This window comes from Rhinoraja longicauda, chromosome 29, assembly GCF_053455715.1.
Source record: "Rhinoraja longicauda isolate Sanriku21f chromosome 29, sRhiLon1.1, whole genome shotgun sequence".
In the NCBI taxonomy this organism is placed as follows: Eukaryota; Metazoa; Chordata; class Chondrichthyes; order Rajiformes; family Arhynchobatidae; genus Rhinoraja; species Rhinoraja longicauda.
This window is the reverse complement of record NC_135981.1, coordinates 13,083,170-13,109,840: the sequence shown is the minus strand read 5'-3', so window position 1 is coordinate 13,109,840 and position 26,671 is coordinate 13,083,170. Positions and strand designations below refer to the sequence as shown.

General features: G+C 46.7%; 1 protein-coding gene across 1 annotated transcript in view; it reads right to left on the bottom strand.

Annotated features, from left to right (window-relative positions):
• Positions 1-25,631, bottom strand: part of gfap (glial fibrillary acidic protein) — a 34,901-nt gene extending 9,270 nt beyond the window's left edge. Inside the window, exons 1-8 of the mRNA XM_078424594.1 lie at positions 25,461-25,631; positions 10,890-11,297; positions 9,415-9,475; positions 7,869-7,964; positions 7,565-7,726; positions 5,122-5,247; positions 2,748-2,968; positions 216-259 (exon numbers count right to left, since the gene is read on the bottom strand). Coding sequence (XP_078280720.1) covers positions 216-259; positions 2,748-2,968; positions 5,122-5,247; positions 7,565-7,726; positions 7,869-7,964; positions 9,415-9,475; positions 10,890-11,297; positions 25,461-25,558 — 1,216 coding nt within the window. The 5' untranslated portion in view covers positions 25,559-25,631. The remainder of the gene's footprint in view (positions 1-215; positions 260-2,747; positions 2,969-5,121; positions 5,248-7,564; positions 7,727-7,868; positions 7,965-9,414; positions 9,476-10,889; positions 11,298-25,460) is intronic.
• Positions 25,632-26,671: the final 1,040 nt, after the last annotated feature.

The window sequence follows — 26,671 nt, the reverse complement described above, 5'->3', positions numbered from 1 at the left end:
AGTATTCCACATGACAATTAAACACACTTGACCCATGCTGCACCTGCCCAGGGAATGTGCCATGGTTCAGTATAGAGGCGGATTTACCTTGTCTGACCCACGTGTTACCTGCCCTGGGATGGAAAGCTATTCAGAAAACTGCAGAGTGTCTCCGATATCAAATTGCCGGATCCCACAGAACTGTACGAAGCCCAGCTGTTGTTTTGCAGGCTTACCTCGTATGTGGAGGGTGGAGAAACTCTGGACAGGCATTGAAATTCTGTAAACAAAAGGAACATTTGAGCTGTCAGACTGAATGACTATGTCACATCCGAGCTCTCTCACACTCAGGGACGTTTCTTGGAGTTGGCAGGACAGTGGTAGATGGTCGAGGCAGTTATGTGACTAACAGCCCAGGAACACAAGTGCAAATCCCATCGGAAACATCTAGGAATCACACGAGGGCAGCGCAGTGGTAGAGTTGCTGCCTTACAGCGCCAGAGACCCGGGTTTGATCCTGACTACCGGCGCTGTCTGTGCAGTTTGTACATTCCCCCTGTGACCGCGTGGGTTTTCTCTGGGTGCTCCGGTTTCCTCCCAGACTACAAAGACATACAGGTTTGTAGGTTAATTGTCTTCGGTAAAATTGTAAATTGTCCCTCGTGTGTAGGATAGTGTTAGTGTAAGGGGTGATCGGTGGTTGGCGCCATAGGGCCGGTTTCCATTGCATGTCTAAAACCTATAGTCTAAAGTCACTCGCAGTTTCTCAAAGAACCATCAAGCCTGCTCCTCTAGGTGGACCACTGGGTGGGAGGTGCAAGTGTGCACACTGGCACGGACTGCACTGGAGGTTAGATTGCCATCATCTCTCCCTCTGCCCCTGATAGAGCTCTTAAGGATAGTGGAGTCAGGGGGTATGGGGAGAAGGCAGGAACGGGTTACTGATTGAGAATGATCAGCCATGATCACATTGAATGGCGGTGCTGGCTCGAAGGGCCAAATGGCCTCCTCCTGCACCTATTGTCTATTGTCTATTGACACTGCAGCAGAGCTAATGGTGATCCCATGCGGTACTGAACCAAAGAAGTGGATACACACTGGTTCAATCCTCACACCAGCAGTGGCGCACACTGAACTGGGGCAGCCCCCCCTCTCTGAGCTTCTTAGAAAAATTACATTAATTAGTGTTTTGATTAATTTATGACATTTAATGCAGTTTTCTATTATTTATTTTTAATTTACTTATTTAACAATTATAGATGATTTCCAGCATTTTCATGTCTCTGATTGAGAGCTGGTGAACACAGGACCAGCTGCTTAGTGTACAGGTCTCTGTGTCTATCACCGTCACATCTAGGCGCAGAGGTTCAGCTGCCCAAGGGGACTGGTCACATCCCCCGAGCCGCTGATAAGCAACAGGAAGCCTTTCCGAGCCTCGCTGTCTCTGGGATGTGACAGAAATAGTCCCACAATATGGAGACACAAGAGACTGGAGATGATGGAATCGGGAGCAACAAACACTGCTGCTAGAACTCAGCGGGTCAAGCAGCATCAGTGGCTGGAAAGTCGACATTTCAGGTTGAAACCTGGCGTCAGAACTGGATAATTGCGGACAGCTCCACAGTATCTCAATTTTGGTTTTCCACCTGGGTAGAACAGCAAGTCTGGCTGGGGCAGTGAGGGCAAGGGGCAGGTGATGATGAGAGTCACACAAACAAAACCAGGCCCCACACTAGCATGTTTACAGTATATGGTTTTAATTTTATTAGTCTTCGAGATTTTTAGATTTTTAAAAAAGATTTCGAGATACAGCGCAGAGACAGGCCCTTCGGCCCACCGGGTACGTGTCGCCCAGCGATCCCCGCTAGTAGGATTAACACTATCCTACACCCACTGGGGACAATTTTTACATTTGCCCAGCCAATTAACCTACAAACCTGTACGTCTTTGGAGTGTGGGAGGAAACCGAAGATCTTGGAGAAAATCCACGCAGGTCACGGGGAGAACGTACAACCTCCGTACAGACAGCACCCGTAGTCAGGATCGAACCTGAGTCTCCGGCGCTGCATTCGCTGTAAGGCAGCAACTCTACCGCTGCGCCACCGTGCCGTCACTTAGATGCTCTAAGTGAGAGGCAGTGAGTGAGAGAGAGACAGAGAGAGACAGTGAGTGAGGGAGAGACAGAGAGAGACAGTGAGTGAGTGAGGGAGAGACAGAGAGAGACAGAGCCCGAGACAGAGACAGACTCAGAGGGAGTCGGAGAGGGAGTCGGAGAGGGAGTCGGAGAGGGAGTCGGAGAGGGAGTCGGAGAGGGAGTCGGAGAGGGAGTCGGAGAGGGAGTCGGAGAGGGAGTCGGAGAGGGAGTCGGAGAGGGAGTCGGAGAGGGAGTCGGAGAGGGACTCGGAGAGGGAGTCGGAGAGGGAGTCGGAGAGGGAGTCGGAGAGGGAGTCGGAGAGGGAGTCGGAGAGGGAGTCGGAGAGGGAGTCGGAGAGGGAGTCGGAGAGGGAGTCCGAGACACACACACACACAGAGTGAAACACAGCATGAGAGATAAAGCCACAAGGATAGCAGGAGAGAGAAGAAAACAAAAGCAGGAGAAGGCTACAAGCTATCAAATCTGTCCTGCCTTTCAATATGAACATTGCTAATCTATGCTGGTCTCACCTCCACTTCTAGGCCAGTTTTCCAGGTAATGACTGGCAGTGGGATTAGAGGGAAGAGATATGCATTACTGGTAGAATGGGAAGTGTAGCAAGCCACAGCCTTACCTGCTCTCCTCCCCTTCCAGCAGCTTCCTATAAGTGGCGATCTCGATGTCCAGGGCCAGCTTGACATTGAGCAGGTCCTGGTATGCCTGCAGGTGACGAGCCATCTCCTCCTTCAGGTTCTGGATGTCAGTCTCCATGTGGTTGATATTGTCCTGGTAATTGTTCGTCTCAAAATTGAAGCGCTCCTCCATCTCACGCAACTGGCGTTCCAATGACTCGTTCTGTCACAAACCAAAACCAGAACAAGTATCACATCCAGATTCCAGCCACGTTCGCCAGATCCCAGCTCCCTGCACTGGAGTTACTCACATGTTACTACTTTACCCACAGCATCCCACCTTTCCCCTTCCTCTCCACAAAATCCTAGACTATGCTCCAGCCAAGACGGTCAATGAGGAGACTATTCTGAAGTTGTTATCTTGAGATGTTATTATTGGTATTTAGCAAAGAAAGGCGTTGGACAGGAGCTTGATCCCATGAATGTCCATGTCCACGCTTGTAATTCCCAGGAGGAGGAATGCTGCCTGATCCAGAGGTTGACTGTTATATCGTCCAGGTCAGAGAAGTTACCCAGTTCAGTCTGGTTCATGGAGTTCAATGATAGACAAAGCTTTGTGAACTCAGCCAAGAGGGCAGGGATGAGGAGATGATGGAATTGCCCTTTGCTCATAGCAGACTCCAGACCAGATCAACCAGAGACCGCCACAATCCTTGAACTTAACAGATGTTCTACAGTTGATCCTGGAGTTCCAGAAGCGATGTGGAAACTGAATGAAAGACGCGGTGTTTTGTATTCCTCATTAAGTAAAGCTCATGGTACCCTGGGATTCATACTTGGAGGCACGGAGGTAATGTAGAATGCTACAGATGCTGCTTTATACCAAAGATAGACTCAAAGTATTGGAGTAAATCAATGGGTCAGGCAGCATCTCTCGAGAAATAGGATCGATGACATTTTGGGTTTTCTCTAGAGATGTTGAGTTACTCCAGAACATTGTCTATCTTTGGCATGGAGGTGAAGTTAGACCTGTGCCAAATACTGGTTCAGCTACTTCTGGAGTAATGCATCTAATTCTGGCCAGCACAGTAGCAAGGCTGTGCAGTTTGTCGACAGGGTGCAGAGGAGATTTTGGCCACAGTTAGACTGTGAAGCTGGGTTGTTTCCTTTGGAGAGATGAACATTGGGAGATTAGATGGGGTGGATAGGGTAAATAGTGGGAACCTATCCCACTGGAAATGGGTCAAAGACCAGGAGGCATAAAGTGAATGGCAAACTATACAGGTGCGATGTCAGGAAAACAGTTGATTAAAGAAAACTGAATAAGCTCTGAAACTCACTGGCTGCAGGAGTGGTGGAAAAATAGACACAACAAATTCTTGCAAAGTCATTTGAAGGAAGCAATTTGCAAGTCTCTAGGGAAATAGCTGGCAAGGAGGCCAAATAGATTGCTCTTCAAATAGCTGATGGCCCCCCTGTGTCTTAATAATTCAATTTCTTACACATTTAAACTGATAGTGTTTGAAATATTATTTCTGGATTAAGTCTGTTACCGTTCTTTTCCTTGCTAGTGCTTTTTTGCTGCACGACATCAAACCATTGACTTCTCCAACTTTAGATAGTTCCTCTGTCCCTCTCTTCCCCTCCCCCTTCCCAGTCCTCCCTCTATCCTCCTGTCTCCACCTATATCCTTCCTTTGTCCCGCCCCCCTGACATCAGTCTGAAGAAGGGTCTCGACCCGAAACGTCACCCATTCCTTCTCTCCTGAGATGCTGCCTGACCTGCTGAGTTACTCCAGCATTTTGTGAATAGACATCAAACAAGATGTGAGCTGCAGAGTAAAGCTCCCCCTACACCCATCAAATTCACCTTTCCCTGCACAGACCAACTCCCTCAGGTCTTGCACCAAAATCCCCAGCATTTATAATCCTTTTTCGCCTTGCCTGGTCTGTGCAGGGCTTTAATTAAGAATGTTCACAACTGATGATAGATACACAAGGGGAAAAAATTGGTCTCCGGCTGAACTAATTGCAGGAGAGAATAATTGGCTGCAAGTTGTTCTTGCCTCTCTGCACATTCTCCTGCGGAACTAGATTTGCAGAGTTGAATGTCATGGCAATCAATACTGGTGCCAATTTAATTGCCCAGTGGTGTCATTCTCCCCAATGAGAAGAGGAACTCTTAACTACGAGTAGAGGATAAATAGACATTAAATGCTGAGTAACCCAGTGAGTCAGGCAGCATCTCTGGAGAAGAAGAATAGGTGACGTTTTGGGTTGGAACCCTTCACCATTTTATTTATTTTTTTGCATTGCCGCAGAGTCGACCTGGTTACCTGGAGAGGTCCCCCTGCCCCCGTTCCCAGCGAGAACTCACCGTGCCCTTCAGACCTTCCAGGTCACAGGTCAGGGACTGAATCTGCCTGCGATAGTCGTTCACCTCCTGCTTGGCCTGACGCAGAGCTTCAGCCTGGCGAGTAGCAGCGTCGTTCAGATCGGAGAACTGCACACAGAATGACAAGGTTAGGTGTTGCAGCACAGCGGGCAGCAGAGGACAAGGACAGGGGTCCGGGTGGTTTCCACCGGCCAGAGCTGAACAGTGGCCCACCTCCCAGCAGTCTCACGCATTACACAAAGGATGTCACGGGTTGGAGAGTAGTGGAGGTGCAGGCTCTGAATACATTCAACACTGAGGTAGATTTTTGGACGACAGGGGACTCGAGTGTTATGGGAAGTGGCAGCAAAGTGGAGGAGAAGGCAAATCAGGCCTTATGTAGTAGTAGAACAGGAGGGATGGGTAGAATGGCCAGCTGCTGACTCCTAGTGATATCCTTCCATTGTTGTACTCACCTTTTTGCAAATAAGCCTGTAAATTATTCCCAGTTTAACATAATTTGATTCTGGAACAATGGTTCCCAGAGTTAACCTTGCACAAGGGAATTCTAGCCAGGTTTTCATTTGACTTCCTGATGTTTAGAATTCAGCCAGCACAGTGCAAAGCTGATAACAGAAGAATACCAATTCACATTTCAGAACTGGAGTCTCGAATGCCTGTCCAAGTGCAAATGGTAACCACCTGGGAAGAGACTAAAGGTCACATTCCCTGAATGTACTGGATGCTGAGGCTGAAGCTTCCATTTGTCTGCCACTCAGAATAAAACCTTAACATTAAAAATAAAAGGATCTTTCGCAAAGAATTCCCAACCCTGCAAATATTGAAATTTTGCTTCACCTGCAAGCCTGAATGGCCTAGGCCTTGTTGCTTTTAAACTGTGCCCCTGGGCAGAGAATCCTCAGTCAGTGCAAATATCCTTCCTGTGTCCAGCCTGTTGGCCTTTTGAGAATTTTGTATGTTTTGATGAAATCTCTCAATATCATATCATATCATATCATATCATATATATACAGCCGGAAACAGGCCTTTTCGGCCCACCAAGTCCGTGCCGCCCAGCGATCCCCGCACATTAACACTATCCTACACCCACTAGGGACAATTTTTACATTTACCCAGCCAATTTACCTACATACCTGTACGTCTTTGGAGTGTGGGAGGAAACCGAAGATCTCGGAGAAAACCCACGCAGGTCACGGGGAGAACGTACAAACTCCTTACAGTGCAGCACCCGTAGTCAGGATCGAACCTGAGTCTCCGGCGCTGCATTCGCTGTAAAGCTTTTAAAATTTAAAGAATATGGTCCACTCCCACTCAATTTCTCATCGGGCAATCAGTCTCGTGAATCTCTAGTGCACTCTCAGATGGAATCTCTAGTGCACTCTCTGAATTAAGATTAAAGCTGTACACAATACACCAGGTGCAGTTTTACGAAGATCCTATACAACTGAATTACACTTTGCCACTACCTGCTCTACCTCACAGTGACCTTTAGTGATGTGTGTACTAGGACTCCAGGTACCTTTGAACACCAACATCACCCAATCTCTCATCATTAAATAAATTCTGCTTTTATGTTTTGTGCACCAAAGTAGAGGTCTTCACACTTTCTAATCCATTTGCCATCTTCTCCCCAACTCACTCAGATTGCCCAGCACCCCATGAAGCCTCTTTCCATCCTCCTCTATACTTACAAAGCCACCTAGTTTAGTATCAAGAGCAAATTTGGAAATATAATCTTGGTTCCTCAGCTAAGCCACTGATTTGGATCATCAATGGCCGGGGTACCCTGTGGTACCCCACTCGTTATGGACTGCTAACCTGAGAACTCCTCCACACTTTGATGCTTGGAACATAGTCAATCTCCTCTCAAGATTCCCTCACCATCTCATCTCCCCAACACATCAGATGTTCTTCATGTGCACGAAGGAACTGCAGATGCTGGTTTAAACCAAAGATAGACACAAAGCTCTCTTCCCACCATTTTCTCCTCCAGTCTTCACCTCCAACATGACTCCCAATTATCTGTCCCACACGATTCATCGTTCCATTATTTCTGTCTGATCTTCCCCCTTTGCGATGGAGGGAGATTGTGAGGATGGTTCAGCTGTGCCTTTTGCCTGGGATCTCTGGGCAATCATCCATTCCCCCATTTGAGGTTTTGGATATTGCTTCCCTTGTGGTTTGCAACTATAGCTGTTTTGGACTATGAAGAATTTGGTGGTACAGGTAATTATTTGTGTATTTACGCATTGTTGTGTGATTCTGGCTGACATATGTTGGCTGCAGTCCTTTACTAAAACACTGACTATTTTTACATATAAAACACATTGGCAAGGCCCATGGTTGTGAAGGACTTTATAAATATAGTCCTCGTCTTGCCAGCAGGGAGGGTTGTGTGTGACCCTCAGGAATGAAGTGTACTCACCTTGGCTTTGTACCACTCCTCTGCCTCATGCATGTTCTTGCAGGCAACAGATTCGTACTGGGTGCGAATGTCCTTGAGGGCAGCAGTGAGGTCTGGCTTGGAAACATCCACCTCAACATGGACTTGCTGCAACTGCAGCTGCTCCAGCAGCTCCCGCATTTCCTGAAGGATGATGAAGTGGGAACAGGTCAGACTGCTCTAGAATCCTCAACCACGTGCTGTTAAACCCGATCAGGCCCGTGGCAGTGCTTCTGCTCACTCCAGGCCCACCCACCTCTGGCCTCAGAGAGTCGAGTCTCCTTACCTCATCATGGACTTTCTTCAAGAAGTCAATCTCATCCTGCAAGGAATCGATTTTCCGCTCCAAATCAATCCGAACCAAGGCAGCATCATCAACATCCTGAGGAAATGAGGACGGAGTTAAGTACACCACAGAGTCACGAATGCTGGGATTTTGAGTAAAGATAAAGTGCTGGAGGAACTTTGCATGGTGGTGCTGTTGCTGCCTTACAGTGCTGGAGATCCGGGTTCGATCCTGACTACAGGTGCTCTCTGTACAAAATTTGTACGTTTTCCCCAGGACCACAAGGGTTTCTCCAGGATGCTCCGGTTTCCTCCCGCATTCCAAAGTTGTACAGGTTTGTAGGTTAATTGGCTTCGGTAAAGATTGTAAATTGTCCCTAGTGTGTGGAATAGTGCTGGTGAGTGGGGATTGCTGGTCGGCACTGACTTGGTGGGCCGAAGGGCCTGTTTCTGTGCTGTATCTCTAAACTAAATTGAACTCAGCGGCCCAGGCAGCATCTGTGCAGGGAAATGGGCAGTCGAGGTTTCGGGTTGGGCCCTTCTTCAGGCTCCATTAATTACTGTTGCAAAATCATTCGTTCAACTTCTACCAATGAGCTGAAAAGTAATTCACAGCCCTGTGCTGCCATGGTGGACTTCAGCGAGTTGAAACATAACTGAAAGGTTGTGGGTTTAAATCCCACTAAGAGTTTGACTTTGACAATGTTTTAAAGTGCTGTGCCACTGTAGTGTTGTGCCAAGAACTCCCAGCTTTTGTGTTCTAAGCCCGAGCTAATCAAAGCAAAGAAGCTAAAGAAGGGTCTCGACCTGAAAAGTCACCCATTCCTTCTCTCCAGAGATGCTGCCTGTCCCGCTGAGTTACTCCAGCACATTGTGTCCATCTTCGGTTTAAACCAGCACCTGCAGTTCCTTCCTACACACTTCTTTCATTTCTCAATGTTCTTGAGTTACCTGCATTTCATTGTGCATGCCCTCACTTATTGGAACCACTTAAATTACACCAGCTCTCACTTACCAGGATTAAATTCCATCTGTAATTGCCCTATCCAATTTACCAGTTGATCATTCTCATTCTGTAACCTGACTACCAACGGTTCCTCACAAGATGAATTGAGCACTGCCTCATACAACATGGGAATAGAATACTCAACTCCATACAGACCAGTGGACACCCATTCGTATTAATCCCATCTTCCGGCACCTGGCCCCCAGGCCTTCAATGTCAGGGTGATTTGAGTCTCAGCCCTTTGTTGTGTTAAAGCAACCAGCATTCCAATCTTTGAGCATTTGAACACTGCTTTCGACAAATGGGATGTAGTGGATCGTGTCTCTGGGCATCGGTAGGGTGCGCTTTCTGCAAAGAGCAGGTTCCAGCCAGTTCATTCTCCTATCCAGCTGCCCAATTAACGACCCTGGACATTGTCCCCGTCACCACCCCAAACATTGGATTAACATGCACGGATTCCGATTCTGCCCCGCCACTCGCCCATTCCCTCCTCAGCGGCACGCGGTTTTATCCGTGGAGATGCCCGTCCACCATTTTGCACCTGTTTATACGCGGCCAGGTTGTTCTCAGCTTCGGTACGGAGGGCCATCTCATCTTGTAACCTGCGGAACAGAATTTGAAGGGGGAATGACTTTGTTCAGCCCGTTAAAGAGTGAGACGTTTGGCGACAATTGCAACAGCTCAGGATTTAAAAGAAGAGCGCGCCAACTCTCAAAGCCTACAGGCTTCCTACCAGATGCACATCTCTTATTTATAATCTCCCTTCCAAGAGTTACTAACCCGGAGTCCCTTGGTAATCACCTGAATGCGGTCGGCTCTCATATATCTCTTCTGTCCACCTCCCTCCCATGCAATGTTAATGAGAGGCAAATCACATTACGTCTCCTCAGTCAAATTACATCTTCACAAGTGCAGGCATTTTATAGCTCGTTCTGATCACTGCCCAGCTCACTGGCACATCACTGCTTTGTCCCTCTTGGTCGAAGGGGCAATGGTACGGGGTCAATAGGGAGTCAGGGCTGACCCACAAATCCCAGCTTCACATTGGGAGTGATTCTGCTGGGAGCACCATGCGAGAACAGACAAGCAGTCTGGTCAGTGGGTCAGGCCCCTGTTACTACTGTAGCGGCTCAGACCAGACCAATGTGTGGGATCATTCTGCCGGGCTTGGTCCTTGGTCCGCACGGCAGGAAGGCAGTGTAAAGTGGGAACAATGTCCGGTGGGAAAAGGAGAGGTATTCAACTCTGTGTCTTTGTAATCAGACCATCATTCCTTAACCCTTCACAGGTGAGGGATTAAATGGCCAGAGCCAAGTGGAATGTCAACTCCAGTGTGGAGCCGATGGTCCCATCCTGCACTGTGAACTCCAGCCAGGTCAATGCAATGTTCCTCCCTCCACAAGCAGCAGCCGAGTGGTGAAAGATTTCCCAGTGATGGCTGGCACAGCCCTCTAGGATGGGACATCCTGATCTCCATCCTGTGAAAATATGCTACCCGACCTTGCTCCAGAGTCTGGTGTGATCTCATTTAACGTTTTCTCCTAATTTGTTTATATTACACTGTCTTTGCTTCACTGCAAACACTTTCATGTTTGAAACCCAAGGGAATACAAGCCTAGCTTATGCACACTGCCTTCATTTGACTGGTAAATCTATCTGTGCCCTGCCGAGTGCTGGCAGTCTGAGGCAACCCTGCCCTCCCTCTGATCGCTGGGGTACACTGCAGGAAGCACGAGGCAATAAAATGGCTAGTGAGGTTTTGGGGTAGGAGTAATAGGATAGTTCTTTCAAAGCAGTGGGCCAAATGGCCTCTTGGTGCATGTGTGTGGTTGTGTAATTCTAAGAATGGTAGGTGTGGCAGAGTGCAGTGAGATTCCGTCAGCCCCATGGTGTTAATCAGGTGGGTCGGATGCCTAGCCGAGCAGAGCAGGCTGATTCTCAGCCCCTCCTGGGGTAATGTGACCCCTACCCCCCCCCCCTCTCTCACTGCTCTGACCTGGGGTAGGTGGGCCATACCTCTGTTTCAGGTTGTGGTGGTCATCCAGCAGATTGTCTCTCTCGATCTCCAGGCGAGCCTTGGCGTTGTTCATCTGGTCCATCTGCTGCCGCAGTTCCCTGATCTCGTCCAGGTACATCTCCCCCAGCCGGCTGGGCTCCTTCCCCTTGATCTGGTTGAGCTCGGTGACCAGGACCTTGTTCTGGTTCTCCAGGAAGCGCACCTTCTCGATGTAACTGGCAAAGCGGTCGTTCAGCTCGATCATCTCAAACTTCTCGTTGGTTCGAGTCTCCTTGAACTCTGCGTTGAGGGCGTCCGACAGGGAGAAGTTGAGCTTCTCCTGGTACATCGCTGCAACTTTAGTTGGGTAGTTAACTTGTTGTTTCATTCGGACCATGGAGCTTCTGGAGGAGACTGGTAGAACAGACCTGTGCAAGAAAGTAAACTCACCAATCAACAAACGGTATGCTTAATTTTAACTCTTTCCTCACCTCATATCCCAAATATGAATAGCAGAGATCTTCCAGCCTGCTAATAACTTGACCAAGGTATTTATTCACAAAATGCTGGAGTAACTCAGCAGGTCAGGCAGCATCTCGGGAGAGAAGGAATGGGTGACGTTTCGGGTCGCCCGAAACGTCACCCATTCCTTCTCTCCCGAGATGCTGCCTGACCTGCTGAGTTACTCCAGCATTTTGTGAATAAATACCTTCGATTTGTACCAGCATCTGCAGATATTTTCTTATAATAACTTGACCAAAGCTTCTCCAAATCATCCACATGACTAAAGTCCCGTCACATCCATCCTAATGTTTGGCGCCCAGATTGGACACTGTACTCTATATTCACTGGTTTGGCCACAGCTAAAATGTCATCATGCTCCTGAATTCCTTGCCATTGTTAAAAGTCCAGTGTGCTTTATTTAAAACGCTTCTTAACCTGTTAGTTTCAATGATCCATATGAAGGCTTCTGAATGTTCATTCTTTTAGCCCCTTTAGAATCGTGCTCTCTGCTTTATATTCTTAATCTTCATACCACAATCACATTTCCCAGCAATAACTCACATTTGCCTTCCAAATGCCCATTTCACTCGGCTGCCCACAGCTCCCCATTATCCTGTTATCCTTCAATGAATAACTTTACATTTCCCCCATTGGGCACCACCCTGGCTGTCTTGGAAATGTACTCATGGAACCAAGTGTCCATCGTGGCCTCATCATCTGCTGGGCAGATCTGCAGCTGATGTGCCTCTTACTGCAGTGAACCAGAGAACCAAGCATTCACTGCACATAATTTTCTGAACATTCTTTAACCATGTACTTATTGATCTTCTCGACCACTGGTATTAACCTATCCCTCACCACCGTTCCCATTCCTCATCTTGAGTACCTGCCTCAGATTCCTCTCCTTCTGCCCAAAGGCTAACCCAAGGTACTGCCCAAACACCAATGGCCACAAGCCACGCGAGGCCCTTCACCATGTCCGGGTGACAGAGTCTCCATTCCATTGTACCCCAGGCCTTCTGGAGGGAGGGGCACCTTCTGAACAGAGGGGCAACAACTGTCACATTCTTTTGTGCATCTTTTAGAGCGAGATAGACCAGCTAGACCAACATATCTGCGTGATTCTGAATGGGATACTTGCTGGTGGTGCTGCCAAAAGTGCTCCCAATATAACATCTAAATACAATTAGAACCAAGCTGGACAGAGCATTAGACCTCAGCCCCAACTGGTTTCGTTTGCAGCCAATGGTCTTGATTGAGACAGATGTTCCGTGCCAACATCTGGTCCAAAATCAACCTGCCATCGTGTGCTGTACTCCTCCAAGATAAATATATCCGTCTTTTCATCAGCAGGAGAGACCAGTACACAATGCTGTTCCTCCAGTTTGCATAAGGCCTCACTTTAGCAATGGAGGAGGTCCACCACAGTTTTAAAATGGTTGGCAATCAGCAGATCCAGCGCGCCTCGACGGACTGAGTGCAAATATTCGGCGGAATGGTTGCTGAGTCTGTGCTTGGTCTCATCAATGTACAGGAAGCCACATCGGGAACAACAGATGCTGTAGATGAAGTTAGAGGAGGTGCACATGGACTTCTCTTTTTACACTATTCCAAGTTTATTTTCCCCCACATTCCTATCAACTGCCCCCAGGTTCTACCAGTTAACCACACAAGGGATAATTTATATAAGTGGCCAATTATACTACCAACGTCCACATCCTTGGGGTATGGGAGAAAACCGAGAAAACCCCCCGAGGGAGTGACAGGAAGAATGTACAAACTCCACACAGACAGCGCTGGAGGTTGGGATTAAACCAGGTTTCAGTTTAATTTATTGTCACGTGTACCAAAGTACAGTGAAAAGCTTTTTGGTGCGTGCTAACCAGTCAGCAGAAAGACAATATATGGTTATCAATCAATCCATTTACAGTATATGATAAGGGAATAACTCAAGCTCTAGGCAGCAGCTCTATTAGCTGCACCATACCTGTTCCCCTACCATTGTCAGCGCTCAGAGGACACAGAGAGTGGTGAGTCTGTGGAATTCTCTGCCACAGAAGGTAGTTGAGGCCAGTTCATTGGCTATATTTAAGAGGGAGTTAGATGTGGCCCTTTTTGCTAAAGGGATCAGGGGGTATGGAGAGAAGGCAGGTACAGGCTACTGAGCTGGATGATCAGCCATGATCATATTGAATGGCGGTGCAGGCTCGAAGGGCCGAATGGCCTACTCCTGCACCTATTTTCTATGTTTCTATGTTTCTATGTTACTGTGACGTTAGAACTCAATTATACGTCATCCAACAAAGCTTAAATGTTTTTTGCGGTCTTTATAACAAGATCGATTGCCAAAAGTTAAAGTTCACAGCCCATGGGAGTTCATGAACTGTCACAGAGAGGACTGTGAAGACAGTTGGGGGATGGGACTGGAGACAGCAACACATTGATTCTTACATTAACTGTGTCTACAAACACCAGGGGCAGCTGTCAGCTTTAGTGTAAATACTGCTCTGAATGTCACATCCTATATCGCAACACAATAAATTAGATAGACCTGCACATGTTGAACTCAGCAAGAGAGCGAGAAAGAACTCAGCCCAGCAGAGCCATTGTATTGCAGAGACTGGCTTAGAAAATGGAGTATTTTCTGATGGGATATACATTTTCTGTACCGTGTACACACGGTACTGCAGTTACTGCCCCCAGTGGAGTGTAGACAGTGTTACAGTCACAGACCCCAGTGTAGTGTGTACACGCACTATGGTACAGTTACAGCTTCCAGTGCAAGGTACACCCACTGTGGTACAGTCACAGACCCCAGTGTAGTGTGTACACGCACTATGGTACAGTCACAGCTTCCAGTGCAAGGTACACCCGCTGTGGTACAATAACAGCTCCAGTGTAGTGTGTACACACTGCAGTATAGCAATTGCCTGATTTCCAATCCATACTCAAATGTTCTGTGTCACAGGCAGCTATCTGAGTGTTTACAGTGTGCATCTGTAAATGCCCTGCTGTCTGTACGTCTGATTGTAGTGCAAAAACAAAGTACCCCAGCGGGCTGTACTCTCACAAAATGCTCTCCCCTTCCCCCTCCTTCCCCTCCCCCCCCCGGGAAACTACTGGACATTTAGCCTTCACCCCCACTCTGCCATGTGATAAGATCATGACTGATCTCCTCCCTCAGTAATACTTTCCTGGCACTGGACCCATATCCCTGTCTGTGGCTCTGCAGTGAATCTGTTTAAGGACTGAGCCCTCACTGTCCTGGGTGAAGATATTCTTGTACATCCTGAATGGGCAACCCTTCATTTTGACTCTGTGACCCCTGGCTCTAGACAAGTTAGGCAAGAGAAATGTCAACTCTCCATCTCTCCTCTCAAGCCCCGTAGAAGGTATTGTGCTTTTCATTAAAGACCACCCCTCCACTCTTCTACAGGTCCACGCTGCACAATCTCTCACGATAGGAAAGACCCTCCATCCTACAAATCTACCTGTCAAATGTCTGATGTACTCACCTGTCATAACTATTTCCCTCTTTACATCAGTTGATATTCCAACCCACTGAGTTCCTCCTGTAGTTTGCTTTTGCTGCAGATTCCAACATCTGCAGCCTCGCATTTCCACCACATTCCAGCTGCAGTCACACCAGGATTTCATCTAATTGTAGCAAAATGTCTCTACTCGTGCTCTCAAATCTTCTCACAATAAAAGAAACATACTGTTTGTCTTCCTAATTGCTTGCTGAAGTTATACACTGCGTTTCAATGACTTGTGTAGAATGGCACCCAGATCTTTCTGAAAACCAAAGCCTTTCAGACTCTCACCATTGCTATTTTTGTACCAATGTGCAGGATCTCACATTTTTTTCCAGATTAGAATCAACTTGCCATGTATCCACTCATTGACTTAGCCAGTCTACATCCCACTTCTCCAACCCCTCTCCCCCCCCCCCCAAAAAAAACCTCTCTGCATCCCACACAGTCACCAGGCTTTGTATCATCCGCAAATTTGGATACATTATCTTTGGTTCCCATATCCAAATCATTGATAGAGATTGCGAACACTAGCGGCCTCACTCTGATCCCTGTAGCACCTCCTTGTCAAAGCCTCACAACCAGTTCATGCCCCTCCCCCCCCTTGTCCGTTTTGTTTTTCACCCATTAACAGATTTGCAAATCCACACCATTCGTACTATGCCAACTAATTTCACTAATAATCTTTTTGTGTGGCACATTGAAGATTTTCTGAGTTCAAGTGGACATCAACTGTTTTACCCATGTCTATTCTGCCACCAAAAAAATCCAAACATGATCGCCCTTTCAAAAAGCCATGTTGATTTTGCTCAATCCTACTATTTTTTTCCTAAATGCCTTTGTTAATAAAATCCTGCACCTGATATCAGCCTAATTAATTGTTTTAATAACTAATTAATCAATTGATTATTTAATTATTTGTTCCCAGTTTTCTCTCCTTAATTTCATTAATAGTGGGGTTACATTTGCTCCATTCCAATCTGTGGGACATTCCCAGTAGTCATGTAATATCGGGAGATATCAAGCCACACATCTACCATCTCCCCAGCCATATTTTTTAAAATCAAAACTCATTAATTTCCCCAGTATTAATGTTTTCTAATGCCTAATTTTTTGAGCTCCTCATTCATTCCCTTTGTTAATCACTATCCCCAGAAGATTTTCTTTGACTCTATAAAAACAGACAAAATATATATTTTAATTTCCTTTCTATTTCTTTATTCTCCAAGATAATTTCTCCTGCCACAATCTGCAAGGACCCACAAGCATTTACCAATCTTTCCCTTTTATTTATCTACATATCACAAATCAAGTGGGATGTAATTCCATTTCAATAAGCTTTGATGTGGGTTGGATCTTTGTTTGTACAGCAGTAATGGCTCCAGTTTGCTGTAAACTTACTGTAACTACCCTAAATTAGGGACGCAGAATCATGGCACTTTGCTTGCTGTCGCCAATGGCATGTGGACACTGCAGGCACACCCATGTTGTAAACCGACTCCCCTGCAGTAAATATTGCCAGTGGGGTGTCTATACACAATATTACAGAAAGGCAGCAGAGGGATTATACTCACTGTAAGGAAATAATGCACTCAGCTGTGTGTCTGCTTGCAATATGGCCAGAAATGTCCGCTACCAATGACTATACAGTAACAGCTGCCAGTAGTATGTCTACTAAATACACTGTAGTACAACCTTCAGTGGAGGTAAATTCCCCCAGTGGTGTTTGCTTGTTGAAGAGCTGTGGAGTGCATGTTCACTCAACAGGAATTAATTACCTTAGGAATTAGTTTAGTTTAGTTGATTATTGTCACGTGCACTGAGGTAACAGTGAAATGCTTTGCTTGTGTGCTGCCTTGACTGGGGATATATCGACTGTGGTACCATACCAAATACCCCCAATTCTGATATATGTTGTCGTGGCGACTTGGGTGTTGAGGTGAGTGCCACTGTCAGGATCTCCCGGACTGCCAGGCACCACTGCACGACATTGCCACCTGGTGGATCCTGACCATCACCACTCAGATTCTCAATCCCATCACTAACTATCACTGGTTCATACAGCAAACAAGTCAAGTCAAATCAACTTTATTTGTCACATACATATACAAGATGTGCAGTGAAATGAAAGTGGCAACGCCTGCGGATTGTGCTAAAACTACAAAACAGAATAGAGAAAAAAAATTAACACAAAAAATAAATTAATACAGTAAATTAAATTAGTCCCTGGTGATATGAGAGTTGATGGCCTATGGGAAGAAACTCCGTCTCATCCTCTCTGTTTTCACTGCGTGACAGCGGAGGCATTTGCCTGACCGTAGCAGCTGGAACAGTCCACTCAATCAGCAAGGGGATAGTAATTACTAAGAAAAATCCACCAAGCTTTGTAAAAAAACAAAAGCACGAGAAGCTAAAATGTTTGACATCAAGGAATGCAGTTTGGCTAAAATGCTTCCCAAAGATAGAGTGATCAATATGGCCCAACAATAAATGATGTGCAAGGGTATGCAAACAGCTAGGATCTGCAAGGCATTGAACCAAAGGAGGAAATGGACCAAATGATTACTCGTATCAGGGACAAGGATCCTTGGTGAATGGGGGCTTCACTGGTTCAAAGGTACAGAGATCATAGAACTATCTAACTGGCTCTGTACAGCAGATCCCGGTGTGCATCAATTTCCCAGTGAGTAGGGCATTGATGACGAGCAATAGCTGGGTATTTATTCACAAAATGCTGGAGTAACTCAGCAGGTCAGGCAGCATCTCAGGAGAGAAGGAATGGGCGATGTTTCGGGTCGAGACCCTTCTTCAGCAATAGCTGGGTATTTCTAACTTTCTTCATCACTTTCATTTGCTGAAGTGAAACCAAAGGTGGGACCTCAGATTGCAGAAGGTTGTATTTCAAGTGGAATTACACACCAAAGGGTAATTAGTTACTCCTTGTATATCAAGGGTTCCCAACCTGGGGTAAATTTCGCCGACCCAGGGGGTAAATTTGAACAAAATAATAATGTGAAAAACAGTATTTTAAATTTTCCCCTTTGTCGGTTGCTTTATTATGGTCGAAGTGTAGACTCAAATTACTGAACAAAACAGGGTGGGGGTAAATTTACTTTCGAAACGTTGCCAGGGGTAAATGGGACGAAAAAGGTTGGGAACCCCTGTTGTATATAGATTGCTAAGGTAATTAAAGGTTTGTCCACATCAGGAGAACTTGGACTCTTACCAGGATCCTCCAGTAATGTATGGAATCATGGAGGCTTCCAGTGTCCCTGGTGACCACCTGCAGGAGGTTTGTCCAGCGGCAGGTCCTTTATTGATTGAAAGAGACAGTGTTCCCTCTCGGCCCGCCGAGTCCATGCCAACCATCGATCACCCATTCACATTAGTTCTGTTATCTCACTTTCTCATTCACTCCCTGCACTCTAGGGGCAATTTACAGAGGCCAATTAACCTACAAACATGCACGTCTTTGGGATATGGAGGAAACCCGAGCACCTGGAGGAAACCCATGTGGTCACAGAAAGAATGTACAACTCCACGCAAACAGCACCCGAGGTCAGGATCAAACAGGGTCTCTGGCCCTGCGAGGCAGCAGCTCTACCAATGTGCCACCTCCTGACTGATCAACAGGAGAGGCAAAATGCTGGGAGCATTATGATGATAGAGGACTTGATTGAAAGGAGAGCAGCCAAAACCCAGGAATGACAGGATGCTTCCTTGGTGCCAGGGTGAGATGCAGGGCATTTTAATGGGGCAGAGGGATCAGCAAGAAGTCGTAGTATATGTGGCTTGTAACAATTCAATTTATTTAAAAAAAAGATGATGTTCCACAATACAACTGCACACAATACTCTGAAGGTGGCCAAACCGAAGCTCTATCACACCGCAAAATGACTTCCTGACTTTTACACTCCATGTTCTGACCATTGAAGGCAAGTTATACATATGCCTTCTTTATCACTCTATCTACCCATGTAACAACCTTCAGGGAGCTACGGACGTGGACCAAGAACCCTCTGCATCAATACTGTTAAGGGTTCTGCCATTAACTGTATTCATTTTTGTTTGGGTTTGTACTGGTTTATTATTGTCATGGGTACCAAGATGCAGATAAAAACTTTGTTTGCATAAAATCTAGCCAAAGCATACTGTACATGAGTACCATCAAACCATACACATGTACAATAGATAGCGCAAAGAGGAAAACACCAGGTGGGGAATATCGTGTTACCGTTTCATAGTTTTGCAGCGACAGAGAAAACGCATTAAAAAACTAACCCCATTCGCCTGCCTTCTCCCCACATACTAATCAAAAATCTATCTATCTCTGCCTTAAAAATATCCACTGACTTGGCCTCTGCAGCCTTCTGTGGCAAAGAATTCCACAGATTCACCAACCTCTGACTAAAGAAATTTCTCCTCATCTCCTTCCTAAAAGAGTGTCCTTTAATTCTAAGGCTATGACCTCTAGTCCTAGACTCTCGCACTAGTGGAAACATCCTCTCCACATCCACTCTATTCAAGCCTTTCACTATTCTGTACATTTCAATGAGGTCCCCCCTCATTCTTCTAAAGTGTGTTTTGGTCTCCAAATTTGAGGAAGGATATTCTTGCTTTTGAGGGCGTGCAGCGTAGGTTTACTAGGTTAATTCCCGGAATGGCGGGACTGTCATATGTTGAAAGACTGGAGCGACTAGGCTTGTATACACTGGAATTTAGAAGGATGAGAGGAGATCTTATCGAAACTTATAAGATTATTAAGGGGTTGGACACGTTAGAGGCAGGAAACATGTTCCCAATGTTGGGGGAGTCCAGAACAAGGGGCCACAGTTTAAGAATAAGGGGTAGGCCATTTAGAACTGAGATGAGGAAAATCTTTTTCAGTCAGAGAGTTGTGAATCTGTGGAATTCTCTGCCTCAGAAGGCAGTGGAGGCCAATTCTCTGAATGCATTCAAGAGAGAGCTAGATAGAGCTCTTAAGGATAGCGGAGTCAGGGGGTATGGGGAGAAGGCAGGAACGGGGTACTGATTGAGAATGATCAGCCATGATCACATTGAATGGTGGTGCTGGCTCGAAGGGCCGAACGGCCTCCTCCTGCACCTATTGTCTATTGTCTAAACTCCAGCGAGTACAGGTCCAGTGCCAACAAAAGCTTGTCATAGGTTAACCTTGCTGGAAGAGATTAAACTAATTTGGATTAGTGAACATGAAGTCGGTGTACAGTTGGTGTACACGATTAAGGATAATCCCAATGCATTTTATATGTACATCAGGAACAATAGTGTAACCAGGGAAAGAGTAGCTCCAATCAAGAACAAAGGAGGGAATTTTTGTGTGGAGCCAGAGGACCTAGGAGAGATTCTAAAGGAGCACTTCACATTGAAAGACATGGATGATGGTGAGGTACAAGTGAGATATGTTGATATTCTAGATTATGTTGATATTAAGAAGGTGGAGATGCTGGTTGTCTTGAATAACATTAATATGGATAAGCCCCCAAGGCCTGATGGGATGTATCTCAGGATACAGAGGGAAGCAAGGAAGGTGATTGCTGGAGATTTTTATAGCCTCTTTAGTCACAGGCAAGTAGACTTTAGTCACAGGCAAATAGGTCTCAGAAAACAGATGGAGTTTAATACCGAGGTATTGCACACAAGGAGATTAAAGTGTGAGATGAAAGTACACAGTAAATGGCAGGAGCCATGGAAGCACTGATGTACAGATGGATCTTGTGGTGCAAGCCCATACTCTGCTGAAAGTGACAACACAAGTGGATAGGGTGGTAAAGAAGGCACACAGCATGCTTGCCTTCAATGGATGGGGAACTGAGTACAAGAGTCAGGAAGTTGTTGCAGCTGTATAAAACTTTGCTCAGGCAACCTTTGGAGTATGGTGTGCAGTTCTGGTCACCACACTATAGGAGGGATGTGGAGGCTTTGGAGATGGTGCCAAAGAGGTTCACCAGGGTGCAGCCTGGATTGGAGTGTATCGAGGATCGTCTCCAGGAGAGCTTTTTGTGCCAATACCTGGGTAGTCCATTTAGGAATTGGGCAGTGCCAAACTTAATCCTAGGGAATGAAGGCTGGGCAAGTGGATGCAGTGTCAGTGGGTCAACACAATGGGGATAATGACCATAACTCTACAAGTTTCAAACAGTTACAGAAAGGGATAAGTGTTGTCTGGAAATTAAGTGTCATAATCAAAGAATGGCTGATTTTAATATCATTGGACAGGACCTGACAAATATAAGAACGACTACTTGCAGGTAGATCGGAATTCATAAAGTGGAAGTCTTCTGAAAGTAAAATAGAGAGGGTCCTGAGTGCTGTACAATTGCACTAAGACTTCTTTATTTCTGTATTCTGTATAGTTCCTGATGTTCAGAACCACGGGTCACAGTTTAAGAATAAGGGGTAGGCCATTTAGGACTGAGATGAGGAAAAACCTTTTCAGCCAGAGAGTTGTGAATCTGTGAAATTCTCTGCCACAGAAGGCAGTGGAGGCCAATTTACCAGATGTATTCAAGAGAGAGTTAGATATAGTTCCCCGGTCTAACAGAATCAAGGGATATGGGGAGAAGGCAGAAACAGGGTACTGATTCTGGATGATCAGCCATGATCATATTGAATGGCGGTACTGGCTTGAAGGGCCGAATAGCCAACTCCTGCACCTATTTTCTATATCTCTATTCAAAGGCTCCTGGAATAAAAGGTCAACATAGCCATTTGCCCTCACAATTGTTTGCAGACCCAGCACACAAGTTTTACCTGCAAATGAATTGTGAGGAAGATGCAATAAGGCTGCAGGGTGACTTAGACAGGTTGTGTGAGTGGGCGGATACATGGCAGATGCAGTTTAATGTAGATAAGTGTGAGGTTATTCACTTTGGAAGTAAGAATAGAAAGGCAGATTATTATCTGAATGGTGTCAAGTTAGGAAGAGGGGGAGTTCAAAGAGATCTGGGTGTCCTAGTGCATCAGTCAATGAAAGGAAGCATGCAGGTACAGCAGGCAGTGAAGAAAGCCAATGGAATGTTGGCCTTCATAACAAGAGGAGTTGAGTATAGGAGCAAAGAGGTCCTTCTCCAGTTGTACCGGGCCCTGGTGAAACCGCACCTGGAGTACTGTGTGCAGTTTTGGTCTCCAAATTTGAGGAAGGATATTCTTGCTATTGAGGGCGTGCAGCGTAGGTTCACTAGGTTAATTCCCGGAATGGCGGGACTGTCGTATGTTGAAAGGCTGGAGCGATTGGGCTTGTATACACTGGAATTTAGAAGGATGAGGGGGGATCTTATTGAAACATATAAGATAATTAGGGGATTGGACACATTAGAGGCAGGAAACATGTTCCCAATGTTGGGGGAGTCCAGAACAAGGGGCCACAGTTTAAGAATAAGGGGTAGGCTATTTAGAACGGAGATGAGGAAGAACTTTTTCAGTCAGAGAGTGGTGAAGGTGTGGAATTCTCTGCCTCAGAAGGCAGTGGAGGCCAGTTCATTGGATGCTTTCAAGAGAGAGCTGGATAGAGCTCTTAAGGATAGCGGAGTGAGGGGGTATGGGGAGAAGGCAGGAACGGGGTACTGATTGAGAGTGATCAGCCATGATCGCATTGAATGGCAGTGCTGGCTCGAAGGGCTGAATGGCCTACTCCTGCACCTATTGTCTATTGTTTATTGTCTATTGTCATAAGTCTAGATCTCTTTGAAAATCAATGATTCCATTTCCCAGTCTCTCGCCATTTATAAGACATTCTGCTTTTCACATCAGCACAGATACCTCACATTTCTCTACAATACAGTACATCTTCCATGTTCTCACCCATTCACTCAGCTTGTCCACATCCTCTTAAAGACTCCGCCCTTTTCACAATCCCATCTAACTCTGTTCCCTCAGCAAACTTGGAAATATGACATTTGATCCCTTCAGCCAAACTATGGATGTGGATTGTGAACCGCTGGTTCCCATCACCGATCTCTGTGGTGTCCCACTCGGCACATTCAGTCAAGGATGAGGAGAAGGCACCTCCTGTTTCCACCTGATGCTTCCCATCTTTGCTCCCTATCCAAGTCAGTGCATCATCCCCCAGTCCATGTGCTTTAACCTCTATGACTAACCTCCTGTGTGGGCTGTTATCAAAGAATCTGGAAATCTATAAATACATCTCATCCACTGGCTCCATCTTACTTTACAAGTCACACCCTCAAAGATTTGCAGGGTATTTCAGTCAAACGCTGATTTCTTTCTCACTATCCATGCTGAATGCCCGATCCCATTATTTTGCTCTGGTGGTTCTGTTACTGCATCTTTCAGTTTTCATGTGCGAGCTTTCCCAGAAGAGAGAGCCCCTCTTTGAGATTGCGTCTTGGGAGATTTGACATGCATGAGAGAGGGTAGCTGGTAATCTTGGTACACGTAACAATAATACATTAATAAACAATGACCAACTTTGTGCTCTTGTCAGGTCAGTTCTAGTGGACTTCACCCTTGCCAATGCACTCTTGACTCAGTATTTTGAGGCAGAGAATTGTCGACAGTCTTCAGCATCAATCACAACCTCGGGAAAATAAGTCAGTGATCATGATTTCAGTGGAAAGGCACCTTCTTCCCCGTCCCCTCCCTCTCACCAGCTCTGCTGCTCCCTGTGATATAGGTCTTTCCTGACATCTACCCACCTACTCTCTCCCCCATCATCTCCTCACTATTCCCACAGCCTCTGGATTCCTTTAATTCCCGTCCTCCCCCTTTTTCCCCCATCTGACTCCCAATTTAACATGTCCTCCCTGCCCCATACACGATGAGTAAACAGTTTGTTCTGCTGCATAACATTTTCACAACAAATCAGTCATTCTACACCCTGCTGAAGGATTTTACCACTGTAGAATTCTCATGCCACAGGGAGGTGCCATTTCTTCAAAAATGCCTTCGGCATGAAGCAGGGAGGGACCCTGTGGTTGGGGATGGGGGATGGTGGGAGGGGGATGGGGATGGTGGGAGGGGGAGGGACGGCAGAGTCTCTGACTGAGTGTGGGAGAATGGAGGATCTTTAGCTGAGAGGGGGGAGGGGTGGGAAAGGAGGGTCTCTGGCTGAGAATCCAACAGGCACTTCTTCAGATTGGCTGAGTGAAATAAAGTGAGCCATCTGCCACTCTCACTCTCATTTGCAATACCCCCTCATCTTTCCCTTCTCTGTGAAGTTTTTGAGTTTACTTTACTGTTACATGTACTGAGGTACAGTGAAAAGCTTTTTTTTTTTGCACGCTAACCTGGCAGCGGAAAGACAATACATGATTACAATCAAGTCATCCACAATGTACAGATACATGATAAAGGGAGTAACGTCAATAATGTTTAGTGTAAGATAAAGCCAGTAAAGTCCGATCAGAGATGGTCCAAGGATCTCCACTGACGTAGGGCTGCCTCCAGTTGTCAGGATGGCGCAGTTGCCTGATAACAGCTGGGAAGAAAGTGTCCCTGAAGAGAGAAGAGAAAGGGGAATGACTCCTCTCCCCTCCTTTTCTCAGCATCAAGGTCTCACTCGCTTTCTGTCTTCTCCCTACCAAGACTTCACCCTTCCTAATACCAACCCCGCCCTCTCCCCACAATACCAAGCTCCCGCTCTCAGCATCAACACCACTCTCCCCCCCTCCCCCTTCCCCAGTGTTGTTCCTCAGTACCGATAACCTCTTCCCCATCCCACACACATTCCCTGTACCCGCCTGGCTCTCTACACCACACCCAGGACAGTCTCCACATTCCCTGTCCAACCAATACTGATACGCACTCTCTGCCAGCACTTACAATGCCCCTTCACAAAGATGGACTGGTTTGTAGGTTAATTGGCTTGATAAATGTAAAAACTGTCCCTAGTGGGTATAGGATACTTCCAGTATAGTCCCTGGTGGACTCTTCGGAAGTGATGGCCACAAGATACAAGATACCACCCCCCCCCCCCCCCCCACACACACACACACACCCACACCCCCCCCCCCCACACACACACACACACACACCCACACCCCCCCCCCACACACACACACCCCCACACACACACACCCCACACACACACACACACCCACACCCCCCCACACACCCACACACCCCCACACACACACACACACACACACACACACACCACACACACCCTTGCCCACATCCCCACAGAATGAAGCTGAGATTGCCAATGACAATACCCAGCACAAGTTAATAAAGTCACAAATAAACGTCTGAGGTGTGAACAGTTTAACCCGAGTCCAGAGGCAGCAGAGAAGCGACACAAGAGTGTCCTCGACAATTCTCAGAACGAGAGCCGATGTGAAAATACAAACAGCGCAGACTACACGTTTGACCCAGCGCTGGGAATCTAGCAAACGCTGAAAACTCCTCAGCACTTTGCTCCCCCAGGAGAGATGCTCCTCTCCCGGACAGGTGTCCACCCCGTCCGCTGGGAGATCAGGCTGGCTGGAGCAGGGAGTCCCAGCTTGGACAGGACTGACTGCCTCTGCTCACATCCAGGCTGGCTGGAGCTGTGGTGGGTGATAATAACATGTGTACCTCTTAGTGAAGCTGTATCTGCCCCCGGGGGTGGTGCCGAGACCCCCAAATCTCCTTCTGTAAGACGAGGTCTGAGTGGATTCGAAGCTCATGTTCATCTCTGCACACACACACTCTCTCTGTCAGGACGTGTGACCGCAGGAGAAGCTGAGACCCAGGCTGTGGACAGCGGCTTATATACAGGCTGCGGCTGGGACTCTGGCTCTGCTCTGTCAGTGGCAAAGCCCAGGGTCCTAGCGCCAAACCTCACTCACGCCTCCACTCACGTGTACTCCACAAGCCCCTTCTCATTAACAAGTGCACATTAAAACATCAATGCTGCAGCTGAAAATGGACAGAAGTCTTAGAATGACGACATTAATTGGGATTAGATAGTTTGACGTGTTGTACTGGAGTAATTCAGCGGGTCAGACAACATAGAAACATAGAAAATAGGTGCAGGAGTAGGCCATTCAGCCCTTCGAGCCTGCACCGCCATTCAATATGATCATGGCTGATCATCCAACTCAGTATCCTGTACCTGCCTTCTCTCCATACCCCCTGATCCCTTTAGCCACAAGGGCCACATCTAACTCCCTCTTAAATATAGCCAATGAATTGGCCTCAACTACCTTCTGTGGCAGAGAATTCCACAGATTCACCACTCTGTGTGAAAAAAAACGTTCTCATCTCGGTCCTAAAAGACTTCCCCCCTTATTCTTAAACTGTGACCCCTTGTTCTGGACTTCCCCAACACCGGGAACAATCTTCCTGCATCTAGCCTGTCCAACCCCTTAAGAATTTTGTAAGTTTCTATAAGATCCCCCCTCAATCTTCTAAATTCCAGCGAGTACAAGCCGAGGAAAGGAAAGAACTGCAGATGCTGGTTTAAATCGAAGGTGGACACAAAATGCTGGAGTAACTCAGCGGGACAGGCAGCGTCTCTGGAGAGAAGGGAACGTCACCAATTCCTTCTCTCCGTGGATCCTGCCTGTCCCGCTGAGTTACTCCAGCATTTTGTGTCTCCCTTCGAGCCAGACAACATCGCAAAGTTTCAATAGTTTGAGCGTGTTTCTTTTTCTTCACGTGGGTGTCTGGATAGATGGTGGTAACAAAAATGATTCCAGGAATGAGTGGGTGAGCATATGATGCGCGTTTGACAGCACTGGACCTCTACTCAATGGAGTTGGAAGGTCCAGGGAACATTGAAACTTAAAGAATAATGAAAGGCA